At 49.3% G+C, this 21,809-nt stretch overlaps 1 protein-coding gene across 1 annotated transcript in view; it reads left to right on the top strand.

Annotated features, from left to right (window-relative positions):
• Positions 1-21,809, top strand: part of LOC148442444 (tubulin epsilon and delta complex protein 1-like) — a 100,882-nt gene that overhangs the window by 53,472 nt on the left and 25,601 nt on the right. The window contains exon 6 of the mRNA XM_088463931.1: positions 6,580-6,666. Within this exon, the coding sequence (XP_088320057.1) occupies positions 6,580-6,666 (87 nt within the window). The remainder of the gene's footprint in view (positions 1-6,579; positions 6,667-21,809) is intronic.

The following is a 21,809-nucleotide window of genomic DNA, read 5'->3' on the forward strand; positions in this document are numbered from 1 at the left end:
GGTCCTCCTGCGGCTCCCTCCATCGCTCCTGGTCCCTTTTCAGGCTCCGGCTGTGTGTTCTCCCCGCCACAGTGCTGCTGTAGCCGGGCAGCGTCTCCCTTCTGTTCCGCGATGGCACTTGTAAGTACTTCTTCAATTAACTGTTTATTTACTATGAACAGTTAAAATAAAGAAGCACTTTCAAGTGCTACCGTGGAGCAGAGGGGAGACGCTGCCCGGCAGCAGCATTGCGGCGGGGAAAACATAATAAAGTTTAAAAAAAACAATCTGCAGCCCCCTCTGCCTGGCCGTCCTGTTCCCTTGTAGCCGCTGAGGCTGGGCGGGAGGTCAGGGACAGCCTGGCCGGGTAGTTTGGGAGGGTTGCGGGCACATAGAATTTTATATTCAATTACCGCAGCTGTAAGCAGTGCTGCGCATGTGCCGCTTTTGTGAATGTAACGTTGCATGTGCAGCACTGATTACAGCTGCGGTAAGTTAGAGCAGGCAGGGAAAAGTATCTATTTTCAGAAAAGCTGTCATCGCAAAAATGACAGCTTTTCGGAATAGATAGTTATGGAGAGGAGGAATTATGAATTCCTCCGGTAATTAGGTAGAACTCCATGTGAGTTCTAAACTTCATTATCTCCAAGGATAGTTATGTATTAATGAATAGGCCCCTTAATCTCTTATTCAGGAGACTCATTACGAACTTCAATCTCCATAATAATGTTTTTATTAGTGTTACATATAGGTGATCTTGATAAATTTTAATATATAAAGTATATTCTAATTTACTTTGCTGAATAGGTAATCATGATGAATCATATATGACAATATATAAAGTATATTATATGCTTTTGCTGAATAGATAATTATGATGAATTTTAACCAGGAGAAGTTATGCTGCCTATCCACTAGACGAGCTGAAAATGACTGCACGATTATGACATTGTAATCGTGAAGTCGTTTGTCAGTCTGTGATGAGCCTGCACTGAACAAGCAGTCGTTCAGAGCAGGGTCATCAATCATCTGCAAACATGCTCAACCTGACGTTATCGTCACTTTGACCAGGTTGTTTGCACGATGATAGATGTCGGAAACGACCAGCGGGCGCGCGTATCGCTGGTCATTTCCGAAATAATTGTGCACGAAGCATGCGCGATTTGCAACCGATTGCACGATAACGATGTCGTTATCGTGCAATCGCTTGCAAATATCGCTATGTGGATGGGCGCCTTTAGAATGAGAAAACAACAAAAGTGGATTTATGAATGGATATTGGAGAGGCACTGAGCCCTAAGTCAGAGGCAGATCTATGAGGGTGGAGGGAGCCTATTCTGAGAGGAGATGGGGTGGTGTTGAGGGCTCTGTAGGTGAGAGTACTTTGAGAGAATAGTGTAACTGATGTGGTAGATCAGTGTTCCCACAGCATTTAGAATGGATTGATGTGGGGATAAATGTATTTATTAAGTTATTTATATAGCACGTACATATTCTACAGCTCTTTACAGAGAATATTTGGCCATATACATCAGAGCTTACAATCTACAGCCATAACATTAAAACCACTGACTGGAAGTGAATGACATTGATGTTATCATTACAATGGCAGCTGTCATCGAGTTGCATATACTGTATTAGGCAGTAAGTCAGCAGTCAGTTCTTGAAGTTTATTATGTGTCAGAAACAGGAAAAATGGGCAGGTGTAAGGATCTGAGCGACTTTGACAAGGGCCAAATTGTGATTGGTAGATGACTGGGTCAGAGCAAAAACGGCAGGTCTGATGCAGCGGCTAGTACCTACCAAAAGTTGTCCAAGGAAGTAACTGGTGAACTGGCGGCAGGGTCATAGGTGCCCAAGGCTCAATGATGCGCATGGGGAACTAAGGCTAGCCCATCTCGTCCGATCCCACAGCAGAGCTACTGTAGCACAAATTGCTGAAAAAGTAAATGTTGGCTAAGATAGAAAGGTGTCAGAACACACAGTGCATCACAGCTTGCTGTATATGGAGCTGCAGAGGCAGTGTGATGCTTGGGCAATGTTCTGCTAGATAGCCTTTGGTCCTGCCATTCATGTGGATGTTACTTTGACACGTACCACCTATCTAAACATTGTTGCAGACCAAGTATATCCCTTCATGGTATTGGTAGTCCCTGATACTAGTGGCCTATTTTAGCAGAATAATGCCACATTGCAAAAAGTGTTCAGGAATGGTTTGAGGGACAAAGAGTGTAAGGTATTGAATAGGCCTCCAAATTCCCAAGTTCTCAACCCGATTGAGCATCTGTGGGATGTCCTGGAAAAATAAGTCAGTGCCATGGAGGCCTCACCTCGATGGGTCAAAGCTGTTTTGGCGGCACGAGGGGGACCCACACAATGGCTGATGGGTGTATATTCCCTACCATATGTACACACACATATACACTAGGGTTAATTTTTGTCAGGAGCCATTTAACCTACCAGTTTATTTTTGGATTGTGGGAGGAAACTGGAGTACCCAGAGAGAACCCATGCAAGCACAGGGAGAATATATAAACTCCACACAGTTAGTCTTGGGGGGACTCTAACCCAAGACCTCAGGACCTTATTCAGAGTCGGTCGCAAGCGCTGAGCGCTCGCAACCGACTCAGTGTTGGTCCACAGGGCATGCGCACGACGGAGACTCCGTCGTTAGCGGGCTCGAAGCAGACGGAGCGAGCTGTCGATGTTGATTGACAGCTCGCTCCGTTTGCTGGGTGGGCAGGGGGCGTGCCTACCCAAACGGAGGCGTTCCCGCCGGAACGCTAGCCGTTTGGGGGCGGCCCCACTGACATCACCAGTGATGTCAGTGGGGAGCTTCCTGCTGAAACACAGCAGGAAGCTACCTGGGGCTTAAAGTTGACAAGACCCTACCCTAGGGTCTCGTCGTAAGCCACGATGGTCGCGATGGTCTTGACCATCGCGACCATCTCCCTTAGCGGTCGTTAGAGCTGTGGGTGTTAACCCACAGCCTAACGACCGACATGGAGGCGGCCGTTCAAGATGCAAGCGGCCATCCTGTTTCTGAGCGACCGCTTGCATCCTACGACCACCTCTGAATGAGGCCCTCAGTGCTGTGAGGCTAACCATTACACTAAGCATGCTGCCCAGATAGGTTTGGATAATGCCATATAGATTCAGATAGATACTCCTGAGGTGACAGACAGAAATGTGCGATAAGTCAGCTGTTTAGATGCCCAAAACAGGACTTCAGACTGGGTTAGCTGCTATACGCACATGTGCCCAAACTGTGCAACAATTGAATTGCTTTGTTGGGCACCAATTGCGTTTTGGCGCACAAAAAACAATTGATTCACCCCCTAATAGTACAGTACCATTCTTTTTAATAAACTACTTTCAGTGGTGCATAACTGTCTGTTATCACTTTGAGCTGTGCAAACTCTGAATGTCAGGCTTGTGGTTTCATAGACACAGATGATAATATGTACAGATTAGCCTACTAACACTTTAGGACCATCCCTTTCATTTGCTTTTATACTACCCTGTTCAGCCCTATTTATTGTTTTTAATTCATCTCGAGAGTGAATGGGACTATCTTTATTTCATGGGTTACTTTTTATTACATTGTCTATGTGTACCATTGTATTGCAAAAGCAGGACAATTGGTCTGGCCATAAAGGGGCAAAGGGGGAGACTTATAAAGCCAGAATAGAGAAGAGGACAAGTGGAGGAGTTGCTCATAGCAACCAATCAGCTACAAAGTGCTACAGCAGTTATATATAGAATGATAGGTAGAAGCTGCTATTGTCAACTTCTGCACTTGTCCACTCTTTAGAAGGCTTGTTACATGTCCCCCTAAACCTCTCTTGTGTAGAATAAGGAATTGTGACGACGTGCCTCCACTCTGTCCCCTCTCCATACTTAAAAGTTCTTGGCCTCATGTCAGATTTGCATTGTGAAGGCATTCATGTGTCAGCAATTGTGGCGTATGATCACAATCGATTTCTTGGAAAATGTACTTTTAATTAAAAGTGGTCCACTTGGTTTTACAAATAAGAAGCATTTCAAAGCATTACCTTTTTATGTGCTATTATGCTCACTCTGAGCTTACATGATGTCATGGTACAGTACATACAGTAAATAGTAGAAAGGAACACTTTGAACAGAGAAAATAGGCTTAGACCAGAGGTTCCCAAACTCTGTCCTCAAGGCATCCTAACAGTCCAGGTTTTAAGAACATCTCTACTTGACCACAGATGACTCGATTAGTACCTCAACCAATTTGATTTAACCACCTGTGCTCATCCATGGATATCTCTAAAACCGGAACTGTTGGGGTGCCTCGAGGACCGCTTTTGGGAACCTCTGCCTTAGATTATACCAGGGACACAAGTAAATTATTATGCTAAATAATGGTGGTTTTATATCCCCTGTTCTGCAGCCAGATGTCTTGTAAATGTTTCCAGAACCTCATATTTCTCACCGGACATGAAGCTTGACAGTGCGTGGTACAAAGCCAGAATTGTACACTTACAGCTCTGAAAGTGGACAATTCAGAGACAGTAATTTCTTCTATCACGTGGGACAGGTAGAGACTGTGACAGAACTCTGTGTCAGATTAGAACAAGAAAGATGGGTGAGATGTAGTAGACACAGGGGAAATGTACAATACTCACTGGGACAGTGACGTCACATAATCACAGTGCAGGCTGGCACAGACTGGCTTCTGTGGGTGGCAGGCTGGCACAAACTGAGTGGCTTCTGGGTAAGTGGCTGGCTGGCACAGACTGTGTGGCTGCCAGTGACATTGAGCGGGAGTCGGAGTCCTCCCTCTTTGAGTGGTGCGCACTTCCCAGTTGGGCTGGATTATGGTGGGGTCTGACTATTTTCTGTTCCATGGTGACTCTCTGTCTCTGTGTGGTGGCACCGGCGTGGTTTGTGGAGGTGCTGTAGTAGGACGCATCTCAGTACTTGCAAAACGGGCAGGGCATATGTGAACATCGTTTAAAAGGACTGCACCCTGCCAAATCATTTTAGCATGGACACTAGATTAGTTTATGGACCAAAATATCTTAAGGTATATTTACAGCAATTAAATCCATGACACGAATAATTCAGGTTGTTGTGTTGTCAAAGGGCATCCTAACCTATCACAAAAAAGTGTGCCTAATAATATTTCCACTGAGTGTATATATGTGTGTGTATGTCAGCACACCCTCAATGAATATTGCCTTTGTGAGAACGACCCATTACAGCCCAGTTACGTCCCTTCAGTTGCTAGTGGCGGTGTGACTAAAATGCATAGACCTCTGCATCGCCGCGTACAATTGTTTCCGGATCATGCAAAGTATGCTAACATAAGATATGCTCCGCGAGTGTGTGTACATCCTACTCTGCAGCAGACCCTTTCTATCCTAATAAGCACTTTGTCCAGAGATGCTCGTGTGAATAAATCTTCTGAGTGAAGCTTAAAACCCTTCCTATGGATTTTGGCTGGCAGCCTATGTTCAAATAAGCCAGCTATACATCTGGTTAATAAAGATCTGAAGATTGACAAGATGGGCATCTTCCCGTTGTCTTCATTTAGCAGACCATGAAATTATGCGCATAAGAATTTGTATTGTACCAAAAAGTGAATGAAATTAATCTTCTCTGTGAATCCTTTATGTGCATCTGAATGTCCTCACAATTTTCAGATGTATCATCAGATATCCAGAGATAAAAGTAATGACCATAAATTGACCAAATAGTATAATATTGTCACACAAATGTATTTAGTCTAAAACTAGGGCAATATGTAATCTGCATACATCATAAAACAATAAAAACTGCTCATCTGATATTCAGAAAACAGTTTTTCCAGAATTTGGAATCCACATAATCAGCAGACAACTTCTCAGTGATCACAGCATTTGAAAGAGAGGACTCTCCTCTTTCCAATGAGGGTCTGTGGGTGTCAGGAAACTGGAGAAAGAGCATGTTTAATGTAATCGCCACTAAATCCTGGCTTGTAAATATCCCTGGCGTGATAATGTCCCCACATCTCACCCCCTCCCATGTCTGAGATGCAGCAACAATTGGTAGGGGGGACATTCAGGTAAGCCCCTCATCACCCCCCAGTTGCAGAGTCTGAACAGGTTTACAGGATGAAACCGGGTTAATGCAGCAGTTCGTCTGTAATGGCTATGGACCAATCGATCCCTTAAATTTGGAGATTTACACCAGCTGATGTCTACTTCATTTCCAAGCATTTCTGCTAGATCCAGATCCAAGGGTTTCATCAAGTTCAAAAGCTGGGAATATATTGGGTCTATGTCCCCTTGGAGTCATATCATTTTCTTGTGAGGTTAAGGTGGAAATACCAAAATTCTTCTAAGAATTTTGTAATAAACACTATCAAGAAAGAGAAAAGTGGAAAAATAATAAGAAAGAAAATTTATATGACTATAAAGAGAGAGGATTAAGGAGAGATATCTTGGTATCAAATTACCCCAGAGGGTGCGTGCAATTGCAAGTACCAGTACTTGTTCTTCTAAATAAATTGTGATGTCTAATAGTTTTACATTTAAAAAGAGATATATTTATTGAGATCTGCCTTCTATTATCTTTCTGTCACTCTAGTTACTGCAATCCATGGACTCTGAGAATTCTTATTTAGAAGCCTACTTGGAATGGAAGCATCTAGAATCTGTTTACTGGCAATGGATGGTAAGCATTCAGGCTTTGTGTTTGCCAAAGTGTATAGATATAAACACTTCAAACCACTAGAAAATGCTTTGTTCTCAAACTTCTCAATTATTTTTCTGTTTTAGATACCTGGGCAGAATTCTTGCAGAAGAAGGGGGTCTTTAAACTTCAAATAATTTGAATTGAAAATACAGATTTATCCTCATACATCTAGCCTCAATACGCCACGCAGCACGACTTGCCTGGCGAGACTGAGCTGCCACGTCCCGTGAAACTCTTCTAGAGTGGGGCGTCTTTTTTTTGCCAAAAATGCATCTAAGTCGCAGTGTGATATGACTAGGACGCACCAGCAGACTGTGCTGATTCATGTGATGTGACACCTGTATATTTGTGTGCATCTGAGTCTGTATATGAAGCACAACAGGAATGAGAAAAGCTGCGGCCGCTATATTGTAGCACTTCACATACAGATTCAGAGACCCTGTTGCCCACAGATATAGACGTGTCTGATATCAGATTAATCTGCAAAAAAGATGCCCAGCACTAGCAGTGTCTCACGGGACCTGGCGCGCCATGAGAATCTATTTAGCATGACTACACCAAAGATGTATAAGGACACATCTGTAACTACAGTAGATAAGTTTAAAGGTGCCCATACACGGTGCGATGAAGCAGCCGATCCTATGTATTGGTACGATTTGGCTGCTATAACGTACGGTGTATGGGCATGATATCGGCCAGTGCGCGCACCAGTGGGGTCATACATCGCACCCCCAGATCTTACTGCAGGTTCAGTTGATCTGGGAATGTGATGTGCGTTCCCATGCAGCGATATGCGGGTGGGGGAGGGGGGAGCCAGCATATTCGGCGGTCAGCCATCTGAACGCACAGTGTGTGGGGGACCACCCGATATGTCGGACGTCGGATCCCCCATTGCATCGCACGGTGCATATTGCATCGTGTATGGCCAGTTTAAGGTTTACGAACTGAGCATTGTACACCTGTGAAAGGTGTCATGTTGGAGGGGTCTCCCTTATCAGAAGAAAGTCTTCAGAGTCAAAGACTAGGTAATCACCATAGCATACTATAAACCAATACTCGCTTAATGTTAGTGCAAATAGAAGCATCACATCATGACCATGGGCTTGATTCATAGATGTACGCTAACAAGATTGTTAGCGCACAACTCCAATGTTTTCTTCTCTGTGCGTGCACAGGACCTGTTTCCCCTGTACGGGGACGTCCTGCTTTCCCTGGAAAAAAAGGGAGCGTGTCACCCCCATTTTCTGGGAGTGCTGAGGCCAGGGTCTACATCCATGGACACAGACTTCCTGGCCTAGCAAGCCGCCAGGGCTCGGTCAGGCTGCGGTAAGCTAAGCTTCAGCTACCGCAGCCTGGCCAAAGGAGCAACAATAGTTACCGATGGCCACAATTGTTCTGGTGGTGAACCCAGGCTGCAACCTCTGTCGCAGTACTGGGATAACACAGATGCAGCAAGGAGGTGTATGTTTCCTAAAGACACCTCCTGCTGCATTTGCATTTGAGATGGACGGAATTGCACAGCACAGTGTGTGTGTCTGCAATTTCATCCATCTCTGAATCAGGCCCAATATCCAGTAAGTTTCAAAGACGCAGCTGCAATTTCCTATTGAAGATTGTTCATTGCTAAAATAGAAACAGTCCTCAGCCAGACGGTCAGTCCCACAGGAAATCGCAGCCCAAAAAATCTTGGTCAACTAAACGCCCAGCTTCCAAGCCAGACGGTAAGCCTACTCCCTGATTGGGTGGGTCTCCCCCTGGAGCATGTCAGGTTTGGAGGCCGACTTTTACAGTTCTTCCAGGCCTGGCAGCAAACAATTACAGATGCCTGGGTGCGAGAGCTAGTCTCTCATGGTTATGCCATCACATTCCTAAGGCATCGCTCTCAGAGATTTGTGCTACAAACCTTCCTGCAGACCCGGTCAGAGATTCGGCCTACAGGAAGTCTATTGGGGCACTCCTGAGGTCAGGAGTCATAGTCCCCATTCCTGTGACGCAACAGGGTAGGGGTGGTTATTTAAATTTATTTTTGATTCAAAAACCCAATGGGTCACATCGCCCTATCCTGAATCTGAAGTCTCTCAACAGATTCATCAAGGTGCCCAAATTCCATATGGAAACTCTACGGTCAATTATAATGGCGATGGAGACTGGACATACAGGATGTATATCTGCATGTCCCGATTGCAAGATCCCATAAGGCCTTTCTCAGGTTCGCGGTAGATCAGCAACATTACCAATTTCAGGCTCTACCCTTTGGTCTGGCCACAGCCCCTTGGGTATTTACAAAGATAATGGCAATCATGAACGCTCATCTCAGAAAACAAGGAGTCAGGATACTGCCATTTCTAGACGACATCCTGATATTAGCACAATTTCAGGAGGTGTTAAAATGTCACCTATGGATAACCATTATCCGCCGACAGCACGGCTGGGTAATCAATTCGAAAAAGTATTTCTCCAACTCAGCAGATGGTGCACTTGGGGAGCTGCTGTACTCTCTGGGACAGGAGATTCTTCTACCAGAGGACAAGATTGTAGCACTGGGCTCCATGGTAGCCACAATCGACATGGTGGCTTATGCCCAGTTCCACTTCAGGTCCCTACAGCTGTGGATCCTGGCCCAGTGGGATGGTCAGTATCATCGGATAAAGCATCAGATGACTCGCATCTCACCAGAGGTTTGGCTCTCCCTAGCTTGGTGGCTGTAGAAGGGTCATCCGTTATGGATCCCGGAATGGGTATTCACCACGGACGCAAGTCTGCGAGGATGGGGAGCAGTGACTGGTCATCACACCCTTCAGGGAAAGTGGATGGACCAGGAAAGTCACCTACCAATAAATATATTGGAGCTTTGAGCAGTGTACAAAGCACTCAATCTGGCGCAGGACCTTCTTCAGGGCAGGCCTGTCCAGGTTCAGTCTGACAATGCGACAGCAGTGGCCTACATGAATCATCAATGAGGCACACGAAGTCCGGTAGCCATGATGGAACTGGCAAAGATTCTGCTGTGGACAGAGAGCAATCTCGGCAATATTCATCCCAGGTGTTCTCAACTGGGAGGCAGACTTCCTAAGTTGCCAGGACATACACACCGTAGAATGGGCACTTTAATCGCAGGTGTTTCAACTTCTGGTGGACAGGTGGGCATTACCGGACATAGATCTCATGGCATCACGTCACAACCACAAGGTCCCCAGGTACGGGTCCAGAACAAGGGACCCCTCAGCCGCCTTTGTAGATGCTCTGGCGGTGAGATGGAACTTCAGGTTGGCATACCTGTTTCCTCCAATCTCCCTCTTCTCAAGAGTCATCAGAAAGTTCAAGCAGGAGGGAGGCAGGATGATACTAATAGCCCCTGCCTGGCCCAGGAGGCATTGGTTCTCCGATCTGACACGTCTATCTGTAGACAGTCCACTTCCACTGTCTCTAAGACAGGATTTGCTAGTGCAGGGTCCCTGTCTTTACCAGGATTTACCACGGCTGGCTTTGACAGCATGGCTCTTGAGTCGTCCGTCTTAAAGGCCAGGGGTTTCTCTGCTTCTGTGATTCAGATGATGCTGAGAGCAAGGAAGCCTGCTTCTGCTCACATCTATCTCAGAATATGGCGTTCATTTTTTTCTTTGGTGTTCCCACAGAAAATACGACCCTAAAGTTTTCAAGGTATCGAGAATACTGGGTTTTCTTCAGGCTGGATTAGACTTAGGTCTTCGCCTGGCTACCTTGAGAGTCCAAGTTTCGGCTATGACAGTTTGGTTCCAGCGAAAGATTCCTACTCTGCCGGATGTTAAAACATTCTTACAAGGGGTTTTGCAGCTGCAACCTCCAGTTCTCACACCGGTGGCACCGTGGGATTTGTCTTTGGTTGTCAGGGCACTGCAGTCGCATCCCTTTGAACCCTTGGATAAGGTGGACTTGAGATGGCTGACTGCGAAGACACTTTTTCTTCTCGCCATCTCTTCAGCTCACAGAGTTTCTCACTTGGCAGCATTATCATGTTGTTCTCCATATTTGATCTTTCATCAAAATAGAGCGGTCCTCCGTACCAAGGCGGGCTATCTCACCAAAAGTTGTTTCCCGTTTCCATATAAATGGGAAATTGTAGTCCCGGCCTTAAAGTCTTCAGACCTGTCTACAGATGAAACTTTCTTGGATGTGGTTCGAGCACTTCATTTTTACGTAGATGGATCCAGTTCCATCAGGAAATCAGTTTGTCTCTCTTTGTGTAATATGGATTTCACAAACGAGGTTGGCCAGCAAACAAACAAATGTTGTCTCACTGGCTTCGTATGACTATTTCTCACATCTATACACAGGCTGTTCCTAACAAGGTGACAGCACATTCCACTCGGTCTGTTGGACCATTGTGGGCATTAAGACATGGCGCCTTGGCTGAACAGCTTTGCAAGGCAGCCACTTGGTCTTCCGTTAATACGTTTATCAAATTCTATGCTTTTGATACGTTTGCCTCCCAGGATGCTTCCTTTGGGTGGCAGATTCTCCTCTCTGCGCAGGAGCATCCCCACCCTTAAGGGAACTGCTTTAGGACGTTCCCAAGGTAGATCCTGTGGACCCTATAGAACCCAAAGAAGAAATACATAATTATGGTATAACATACCTTGGATAATTCTTTTTCTTCGAGGTCCATAGGGTCCACAGGGCACCCATCCTAACTCACCTGGCCTCAGTTGGGATCTTTTTTCACAGATTCCCTCTTCATATGTTAAGTGTTTCTTGTGCAATTTTTCTTCCTTGCTCCACTCTCCATCTTTTGCCGTTAGGCTTGGTTACAAACTGAATGCCTGTGGCTGGGGGCGGGGTATACAGGGAGGAGGACCAGTGCATGCTGGGAGCTCCAAAGCTTTGCTGCTTGGTGCATTAAATGCGATCCACCTACATACCCCAAGGTAGATCCTGTGGAAGCTATGGACCTCGAAGAAAAATAATTAGCCACGGTATGTTATACCATAATTCTGTATATTTTTTACAGAAGCATTATTCTTTTTGACATCTATGTAAGTTTGGGAAGTACAGTGGGGGAGATCTATGAAGGGGACGGCTAACGTGCGGTAAAAGGTCTGTACCTGCTTCATCCATAGGCAAATTAGTGGGAGAGTGCTAATTTACCTGTCCGGCGAATTGAGCTCTCCCTCTTCTAGCTGTCACTGATCGGCAGCTGTGGGTGAATGTGCATGCGCCGACTTTTTTTACCCCGCATTTTTTTTTTTTTTTTTACGTTATTGTTAAAAAAATAAATAAAATACAGCCAACTCGGACAGAGCAGTGAGGAGCCTGAAGCATCACTAGTCTGAGCTGGCAAAATCGTTAAATGTAAATTTCGGAATGGTCAGTGCCACTGACCGTTCATTCATTTACCTGCATATCGATGCACTGTCTTAATGATAGGAGCGGTGATAATGAAGGGGGCACGTAGCGCCCCCTTCATTATGCACACAAGAACACATTCATACATGGGGGAGAAATGGTAACTGTTGCACATAACGTGCTCAGTTACCAGTTATCCCCATAACAGGGTCATTCTACCCCATCTACCCTAGTGCCTCTGAAGCCAAAATATAATGTTATTGTGCCTTCGTAATTTTTCTGAACTTGGCTATAATGTGTTGTATATTATTTTAGGTTATAAAAAGATAACTCGATCTGGAAAACCCTCAAATTGAACTATGCAAATTGTACCATCTGTAAGCTGTAACCCATCTTCCCTTCGATTTGCAGTTAGCAGGGACTTCACCAGTCCCTGTAGAGAGAGAATTTTGCCCCTTTTTTTTTTTTTTTTTTTAGCACTAAAAAAACACCCTGTTGACTTGTATCAAACAGAAACCCGAGCAAGATCAACTGTTGTGCTAGGTTGGATTTTGTGTAAATGGTAATCTAACCCTTATGGCAGTGGTTCCCAAACTCTGTCCTCAAGGCACCCTAACAGTCCAGGTTTTAAGGCTATCCATGGCTGAGCACATATAGTTAAATCAAATTGACTGAGGTACTCATTAAGTCACCTGTGCCCAAGAATGGTTATCCACAGTACCTGACCTATTAGGGTGCCTTAAGGACCGAGTTTGGGAACCTCTGCCTTAGGGCTATATTTGGGGGGCTTTTTAATCAGTTTTGATCTATGTAAAATTGATCAACATTGATGTTGTTTCTGGAGCGAAATCACACATTTACTAATGTACTTAAAAATAAAAAATTGTCTGTTAGTAAATGTGTGAATTAGCACCAGAAACACAACATCGATGTTGATCAATTTTCATCTATTTTAAAATCTATCCCTTAAGGTGCCTATCGTGTCAGATTTCTCTCCCGGCAGTCGTGGGCACGATTTGGTGTTAAAAACTATCCAAATTGACCCACAATCTATCGTGCATCCTATACTATTCCAGTACATCGTTACTGAGATTTTCAGATCTTGCCTGCAGCAGGCAAGTTCTAAAGTTGCGATGTACGACCAGCGTGTACGCGCATCATGATCGTGAGTGGACACTCACAATTAGGACATATTTTACACGAACTGTCGTTCCAATGCGTCGGAATCAGGCAGATTGTGTAAAAAATCGCCTAGTGTGTAGGCACCTTTAGAGTCTTGAGACTGCTGAGACTGAAGTTAATCTGAGGAGCCACTGGTGTCCCTCCAAAATTAGAACATGCAAGAACACGTCCTTGAAATCAATGAACACATTCAGCTCGTCCTATCCATAGTGTTTATGTCTGACTTCAATCACTGCAACTTGCACCTGAATATTTCAGGTTCAAAATATTTTGAAAGAAACTGTCCAGTTCCTGACCAGTAAGAGATTTGAATAAGAACACAATCTTTTCTGTTCTGGAACTGTAATGTCTGCTCCTGCTGAATTTAGGGACTGAATGGCTACCTTTTAGGGTAAAACACTGTAGGGAAAGGCCATGTGAAAGAGCACCTGGTCAGGATTGTCAGGAGATGACTTATGATGCCTCTCACCCAGGCATCTGTGGTGGAATTGAAAGAGAAACATATGAGTTTCCAACACACTTGTTTATGGGAGGACTTGTTAGTTGCCCAAGCCTGTTTATTTCTCTGCAGCCCTCTATAAGGAGCAATGAAATGTTTCCTGGTGATCTAATTCCTCACCTTCCCATAGAGATGACAGGAGCGAAACCAGGATCCTTCGGTGTAGGGAATGAATGTAGTTACAGAAATTATTTATTCCTATGGTCAGGGAAATTATTTTATTCAGTTTGTTACCCAACAGTACCTCTCCAAAGTATGGATTCTCTGTCTCAACGGGTTGGGTATGAAATACTGGCAGTTGAGATGCCTGCTGTCAAAATGCAGACAGCGGCATCCCGATTCTTGGTATCTTACCCCGCATCCTAATCCTCCCTGTTAATGCCTAAACCTAACCCTCACACCTTGGTGCCTAACCCTCCCCCCTATGGTAAGACGCCCCGGTGTACCTTCGTTAGGGAAGGTGGCTGTCGAGATTCCGGCATCAGAATATAGACTGGTGTCGGGATTTATACGCCAATCTTTAGTCCCAGGTCGGGCTTCCATCGCCGGCATCCCGTCCTCCAGTTTACGAAATACATCACATCCCAACTACCAAATCCGAAGTCAGAGGGCACCATGTGCTGAGACTGAAATTCTAGCATCAATGAGCCCCATATCAATGGCGGGTCCACCAGATATTTAAAGTGTTAACAATTTTGATTTGTCAGAATCCAGATCTTCTGCCAATTTCTACCACCACCTCTCCGCTGCCATATAGACCCAAGCAAAGCTAAGCGGCCACACAGTAAACCGTGTTAATTGTGGCTTCAATACATTTTATCCCTTAAGATAGTGAATAGTATCCTCTCTGTTGTCTCATTTCATGTTGTCCTTAATATCTAATGTCTGCCAGATAAATCGTCCACACCATGTTTTTCTGGAATATTCATTAGAATATAAGAAATTCTCAGTGTCAGAGCTTTCCACCACTTCACATTCCTTCTCCAGACTAATCCAGAGTCGGTAGAACCCGTCAAAGATGACTCTTTTTATATAAATGTAGTGGTGATTGTCAGAATCCTCTCTTAGGAAGAAGATACCTGAATCAGACCCTGTACTGACCTTGCCAGGCAATGATCCCAAGCCTGCTTGGCAGGTCAAAACTTGAAGGATCCTGAGAGAGCAGAGAAAGTTATGCTGCCCAAGGCTTCCGCGGTAAGGGCAAAGCAGGAGAGGGTCACTGTTCCTGTCCTTTGGACCATGGCTTAAAGTGGTCCTGGAGAGCTTGTGGAACTCGCCTTCCTGCCGCCTTATCCCCCCTTCCCCGCGGCTTGGTGGAACTACTCAGAGCAACTGTGAAAACTGTTCTTTACACTTCCACACACACACTCTTCTTTATAGGAAACTTTAAAGTGAGTGGCTGGGGGCACTCCTGTCATCATCTGAGACTACAATGTTAGGTCACTTAAAAAGGAAAACAAAAATTCTCTATATCGATATTGTGACTCTTAAATATTTTTCTACCGGGCCTTTGAGTTTTTTTTATGGGGTCCCCATACACAAGTCTGTCACTTGGATACGCCATATTTGTTTTACAACCCCTATGTATTGCCTTCGCTTGAGGTTTTTTCTTCCCTATATGCTGGTTCCACTGCAATGAGGGACCTCTGAAGAAATTGAGCCTCCCTATGCAAACAGTGTATTGAGCAAGTATTCAGTATGCATATAGGAGTTGACGTGGTACAGTAATCACCTGTCTGGCTAGGAATAATATTTCATCTTCATACAAGAGGTGCAACCAAATAATACATAGTAATATATGTTGTGGAGTAGGGCAGGGGGATAAGCTTCCCCACCGGCAGCCACCCCCCCCCCCTCGTATCCCTGTAGGAGCAGCCCCCTGTCCCTGTGTCTCCTCTGCCTCCAGCAACTTATCCACCCTCCCGTGTCCCTCTAGCAGCAGCTTCCTGCCCATGTGTCACCTCCCTCTCCCACCAGCAGCTTATCCTCCCTCCCGTATGCCTGTAGCAGCAGCTTCCTGCCCTTGTCACCTCTGCCTCCAGCAACTTATCCCTCCTCCCGTCCCCCTCTAGCAGCAGCTCCCTGCCCTTGTGTCACCTCTCCCACCAGCAGCTTATCCCCCCTCCCGTATCCCTCTAGCAGCAGCTTCCTACCCTTGTGTCACCTCTCCCACCAGCAGCTTAACCCCCCTCCTGTATCCCTCTAGCAGCAGCTTCCTGCCCTTGTGTCTCCTCTCCCACCAGTAGCTTATCCCCCCTCCCTTATCCCTGTAGCAGCAGCCCCCTGTCCCTGTGTCTCTTCTGCCTCCAGCAGCTTATCCCCCCTCCCGTATCCCTGTAGGAGCAGCCCCCTGTCCCTGTGTCTCTTCTGCCTCCAGCAGCTTAACCCTCCCGTATCCCTCTAGCAGCAGCTTCCTGCCCTTGTGTCACCTCTCCCACCAGCAGCTTATCCCCCCCCCATATCCCTGTAGCAGCAGCCCTCTGTCCCTGTGTCTCTTCTCCCATCAGCAGCTTATCCCCCCTCCCGTATCCCTGTAGCAGCAGCTTCCTGCCCTTGTGTCTCCTCACCCACTAGCAGCTTATCCCTCCCGTATCCCTGTAGGAGCAGCACCCTGTCCCTGTGTCTCCTCTCCCACCAGCAGCTTATCCCCCCTCCCTTATCCCTCTAGCAGCAGCTTCCTGTCCTTGTGTCACCTCTCCCACCAGCAGCTTATCCCCCCCGTATCCCTGTAGCAGCAGCCCCCTGTCCCTGTGTCTCTTCTGCCTCCAGCAGCTTATCCCCCCGTATCCCTCTAGCAGCAGCCCCCTGTCCCTGTGTCTCTTCTGCTTCCAGCAGCTTATCCCCCCGTGTCCCTGTAGCAGCAGCCCCCTGTCCCTGTGTCTCTTCTGCTTCCAGCAGCTTATCCCCCTCCCGTATCCCTCTAGCAGCAGCTTCCTACCCTTGTGTCTCCTCTCCCACCAGCAGCTTATCCCTCCCGTATCCCTGTAGGAGCAGCCCCCTGTCCCTGTGTCTCCTCTCCCACCAGCAGCTTATCCCCCCTCCCGTATCCATCTAGCAGTAGCTTCCTGCCCTTGTGTCACCTCTCCCACCAGCAGCTTATCCCCCCGTATCCCTCTAGCAGCAGCTTCCTACCCTTGTGTCTCCTCTCCCACCAGCAGCTTATCCCCCCTCCCGTATCCCTCTAGCAGCAGCTTCCTGCCCTTGTGTCTCCTGTCCCACCAGCAGCTTATCCCCCCGTATCCCTGTAGCAGCAGCCCCCTGTCCCTGTGTCTCTTCTGCCTCCAGCAGCTTATCCCCCCGTATCCCTCTAGCAGCAGCCCCCTGTCCCTGTGTCTCCTCTCCCACCAGCAGCTTATCCCCCCTCCCGTATCCATCTAGCAGTAGCTTCCTGCCCTTGTGTCACCTCTCCCACCAGCAGCTTATCCCCCCCGTATCCCTGTAGGAGCAGCACCCTGTCCCTGTGTCTCTTCTGCCTCCAGCAGCTTATCCCTCCCGTATCCCTCTAGCAGCAGCCCCCTGTCCCTGTGTCTCTTCTGCTTCCAGCAGCTTATCCCCCCGTGTCCCTGTAGCAGCAGCCCCCTGTCCCTGTGTCTCTTCTGCTTCCAGCAGCTTATCCCCCTCCCGTATCCCTCTAGCAGCAGCTTCCTACCCTTGTGTCTCCTCTCCCACCAGCAGCTTATCCATCCCGTATCCCTGTAGGAGCAGCCCCCTGTCCCTGTGTCTCCTCTCCCACCAGCAGCTTATCCCCCCTCCCGTATCCATCTAGCAGTAGCTTCCTGCCCTTGTATCTCCTCTCCCACCAGCAGCTTAACCCCCCCCCCGTATCCCTCTAGCAGCAGCTTCCTACCCTTGTGTCTCCTCTCCCACCAGCAGCTTATCCCCCCTCCCGTATCCCTCTAGCAGCAGCTTCCTGCCCTTGTGTCTCCTGTCCCACCAGCAGCTTATCCCTCCCGTATCCCTGTAGGAGCAGCCCCCTGTCCCTGTGTCTCCTCTCCCACCAGCAGCTTATCCCCCCTCCCGTATCCATCTAGCAGTAGCTTCCTGCCCTTGTGTCACCTCTCCCACCAGCAGCTTATCCCCCCGTATCCCTCTAGCAGCAGCTTCCTACCCTTGTGTCTCCTCTCCCACCAGCAGCTTATCCCCCCTCCCGTATCCCTCTAGCAGCAGCTTCCTGCCCTTGTGTCTCCTGTCCCACCAGCAGCTTATCCCCCCGTATCCCTGTAGCAACAGCCCCCTGTCCCTGTGTCTCTTCTGCCTCCAGCAGCTTATCCCCCCTCCCGTATCCCTCTAGCAGCAGCTTCCTACCCTTGGGTCTCCTCTCCCACCAGCAGCTTATCCCCCCTCCCGTATCCTTCTAGTAGCAGCTTCCTGCCCTTGTGTCTCCACTCCCACCAGCAGCTTATCCCCCCTCCCGTATCCCTCTAGCAGCAGCTTCCTGCCCTTGTGTCACCTCTCCCACCAGCAGCTTATCCCCCCTCCCTTATCCCTCTAGCAGTAGCTTCCTGCCCTTGTGTCACCTCTCCCACCAGCAGCTTATCCCCCCTCCCGTATCCCTGTAGCAGCAGCCCCCTGTCCCTGTGTCTCATCTGCCTCCAGCAGTTTATCCCTCCCGTATCCCTCTAGCAGAAGCCCTCTGTCCCTGTGTCTCTTCTGCTTCCAGCAGCTTATCCCCCCGTATCACTGTAGCAGCAGCCCCCTGTCCCTGTGTCTCTTCTGCCTCCAGCAGCTTATCCCCCCTCCCGTATCCCTCTAGCAGCAGCTTCCTGCCCTTGTATCTCCTCTCCCACCAGCAGCTTAACCCCCCTCCCGTATCCCTCTAGCAGCAGCTTCCTACCCTTGTGTCTCCTCTCCCACCAGCAGCTTATCCCCCCGTATCCCTCTAGCAGCAGCCCCCTGTCCCTGTGTCTCCTCTCCCACCAGCAGCTTATCCCCCCTTCCGTATCCATCTAGCAGTAGCTTCCTGCCCTTGTGTCACCTCTCCCACCAGCAGCTTATCCCCCCCGTATCCCTGTAGGAGCAGCACCCTGTCCCTGTGTCTCTTCTGCCTCCAGCAGCTTATCCCTCCCGTATCCCTCTAGCAGCAGCCCCCTGTCCCTGTGTCTCTTCTGCTTCCAGCAGCTTATCCCCCCGTGTCCCTGTAGCAGCAGCCCCCTGTCCCTGTGTCTCTTCTGCTTCCAGCAGCTTATCCCCCTCCCGTATCCCTCTAGCAGCAGCTTCCTACCCTTGTGTCTCCTCTCCCACCAGCAGCTTATCCCTCCCGTATCCCTGTAGGAGCAGCCCCCTGTCCCTGTGTCTCGTCTCCCACCAGCAGCTTATCCCCCCTCCCGTATCCATCTAGCAGTAGCTTCCTGCCCTTGTATCTCCTCTCCCACCAGCAGCTTAACCCCCCTCCCGTATCCCTCTAGCAGCAGCTTCCTACCCTTGTGTCTCCTCTCCCACCAGCAGCTTATCCCCCCTCCCGTATCCCTCTAGCAGCAGCTTCCTGCCCTTGTGTCTCCTGTCCCACCAGCAGCTTATCCCCCCGTATCCCTGTAGCAGCAGCCCCCTGTCCCTGTGTCTCTTCTGCCTCCAGCAGCTTATCCCCCCGTATCCCTCTAGCAGCAGCCCCCTGTCCCTGTGTCTCCTCTCCCACCAGCAGCTTATCCCCCCATCCGTATCCATCTAGCAGTAGCTTCCTGCCCTTGTGTCACCTCTCCCACCAGCAGCTTATCCCCCCCGTATCCCTGTAGGAGCAGCACCCTGTCCCTGTGTCTCTTCTGCCTCCAGCAGCTTATCCCTCCCGTATCCCTCTAGCAGCAGCCCCCTGTCCCTGTGTCTCTTCTGCTTCCAGCAGCTTATTCCCCCGTGTCCCTGTAGCAGCAGCCCCCTGTCCCTGTGTCTCCTCTGCTTCCAGCAGCTTATCCCCCTCCCGTATCCCTCTAGCAGCAGCTTCCTACCCTTGTGTCTCCTCTCCCACCAGCAGCTTATCCCTCCCGTATCCCTGTAGGAGCAGCCCCCTGTCCCTGTGTCTCCTCTCCCACCAGCAGCTTATCCCCCCTCCCGTATCCATCTAGCAGTAGCTTCCTGCCCTTGTGTCACCTCTCCCACCAGCAGCTTATCCCCCCGTATCCCTCTAGCAGCAGCTTCCCACCCTTGTGTCTCCTCTCCCACCAGCAGCTTATCCCCCCTCCCGTATCCCTCTAGCAGCAGCTTCCTGCCCTTGTGTCTCCTGTCCCACCAGCAGCTTATCCCCCCGTATCCCTGTAGCAGCAGCCCCCTGTCCCTGTGTCTCTTCTGCCTCCAGCAGCTTATCCCCCCGTATCCCTCTAGCAGCAGCCCCCTGTCCCTGTGTCTCCTCTCCCACCAGCAGCTTATCCCCCCTCCCGTATCCATCTAGCAGTAGCTTCCTGCCCTTGTGTCACCTCTCCCACCAGCAGCTTATCCCCCCCGTATCCCTGTAGGAGCAGCACCCTGTCCCTGTGTCTCTTCTGCCTCCAGCAGCTTATCCCTCCCGTATCCCTCTAGCAGCAGCCCCCTGTCCCTGTGTCTCTTCTGCTTCCAGCAGCTTATCCCCCCGTGTCCCTGTAGCAGCAGCCCCCTGTCCCTGTGTCTCTTCTGCTTCCAGCAGCTTATCCCCCTCCCGTATCCCTCTAGCAGCAGCTTCCTACCCTTGTGTCTCCTCTCCCACCAGCAGCTTATCCATCCCGTATCCCTCTAGCAGCAGCTTCCTACCCTTGTGTCTCCTCTCCCACCAGCAGCTTATCCCCCCTCCCGTATCCCTCTAGCAGCAGCTTCCTGCCCTTGTGTCTCCTGTCCCACCAGCAGCTTATCCCTCCCGTATCCCTGTAGGAGCAGCCCCCTGTCCCTGTGTCTCCTCTCCCACCAGCAGCTTATCCCCCCTCCCGTATCCATCTAGCAGTAGCTTCCTGCCCTTGTGTCACCTCTCCCACCAGCAGCTTATCCCCCCGTATCCCTCTAGCAGCAGCTTCCTACCCTTGTGTCTCCTCTCCCACCAGCAGCTTATCCCCCCTCCCGTATCCCTCTAGCAGCAGCTTCCTGCCCTTGTGTCTCCTGTCCCACCAGCAGCTTATCCCCCCGTATCCCTGTAGCAACAGCCCCCTGTCCCTGTGTCTCTTCTGCCTCCAGCAGCTTATCCCCCCTCCCGTATCCCTCTAGCAGCAGCTTCCTACCCTTGGGTCTCCTCTCCCACCAGCAGCTTATCCCCCCTCCCGTATCCTTCTAGTAGCAGCTTCCTGCCCTTGTGTCTCCACTCCCACCAGCAGCTTATCCCCCCTCCCGTATCCCTCTAGCAGCAGCTTCCTGCCCTTGTGTCACCTCTCCCACCAGCAGCTTATCCCCCCTCCCTTATCCCTCTAGCAGTGGCTTCCTGCCCTTGTGTCACCTCTCCCACCAGCAGCTTATCCCCCCTCCCGTATCCCTGTAGCAGCAGCCCCCTGTCCCTGTGTCTCATCTGCCTCCAGCAGCTTATCCCTCCCGTATCCCTCTAGCAGAAGCCCTCTGTCCCTGTGTCTCTTCTGCTTCCAGCAGCTTATCCCCCCCGTATCACTGTAGCAGCAGCCCCCTGTCCCTGTGTCTCTTCTGCCTCCAGCAGCTTATCCCCCCTCCCGTATCCCTCTAGCAGCAGCTTCCTGCCCTTGTATCTCCTCTCCCACCAGCAGCTTAACCCCCCTCCCGTATCCCTCTAGCAGCAGCTTCCTACCCTTGTGTCTCCTCTCCCACCAGCAGCTTATCCCCCCTCCCATATCCCTCTAGCAGCAGCTTCCTGCCCTTGTGTCTCCTGTCCCACCAGCAGCTTATCCCCCCGTATCCCTGTAGCAGCAGCCCCCTGTCCCTGTGTCTCTTCTGCCTCCAGCAGCTTATCCCCCCGTATCCCTCTAGCAGCAGCCCCCTGTCCCTGTGTCTCCTCTCCCACCAGCAGCTTATCCCCCCTCCCGTATCCATCTAGCAGTAGCTTCCTGCCCTTGTGTCACCTCTCCCACCAGCAGCTTATCCCCCCCGTATCCCTGTAGGAGCAGCACCCTGTCCCTGTGTCTCTTCTGCCTCCAGCAGCTTATCCCTCCCGTATCTCTCTAGCAGCAGCCCCCTGTCCCTGTGTCTCTTCTGCTTCCAGCAGCTTATC

Source organism: Taudactylus pleione, unplaced genomic scaffold, assembly GCF_031769625.1.
Source record: "Taudactylus pleione unplaced genomic scaffold, aTauple2 ptg001508l, whole genome shotgun sequence".
In the NCBI taxonomy this organism is placed as follows: Eukaryota; Metazoa; Chordata; class Amphibia; order Anura; family Myobatrachidae; genus Taudactylus; species Taudactylus pleione.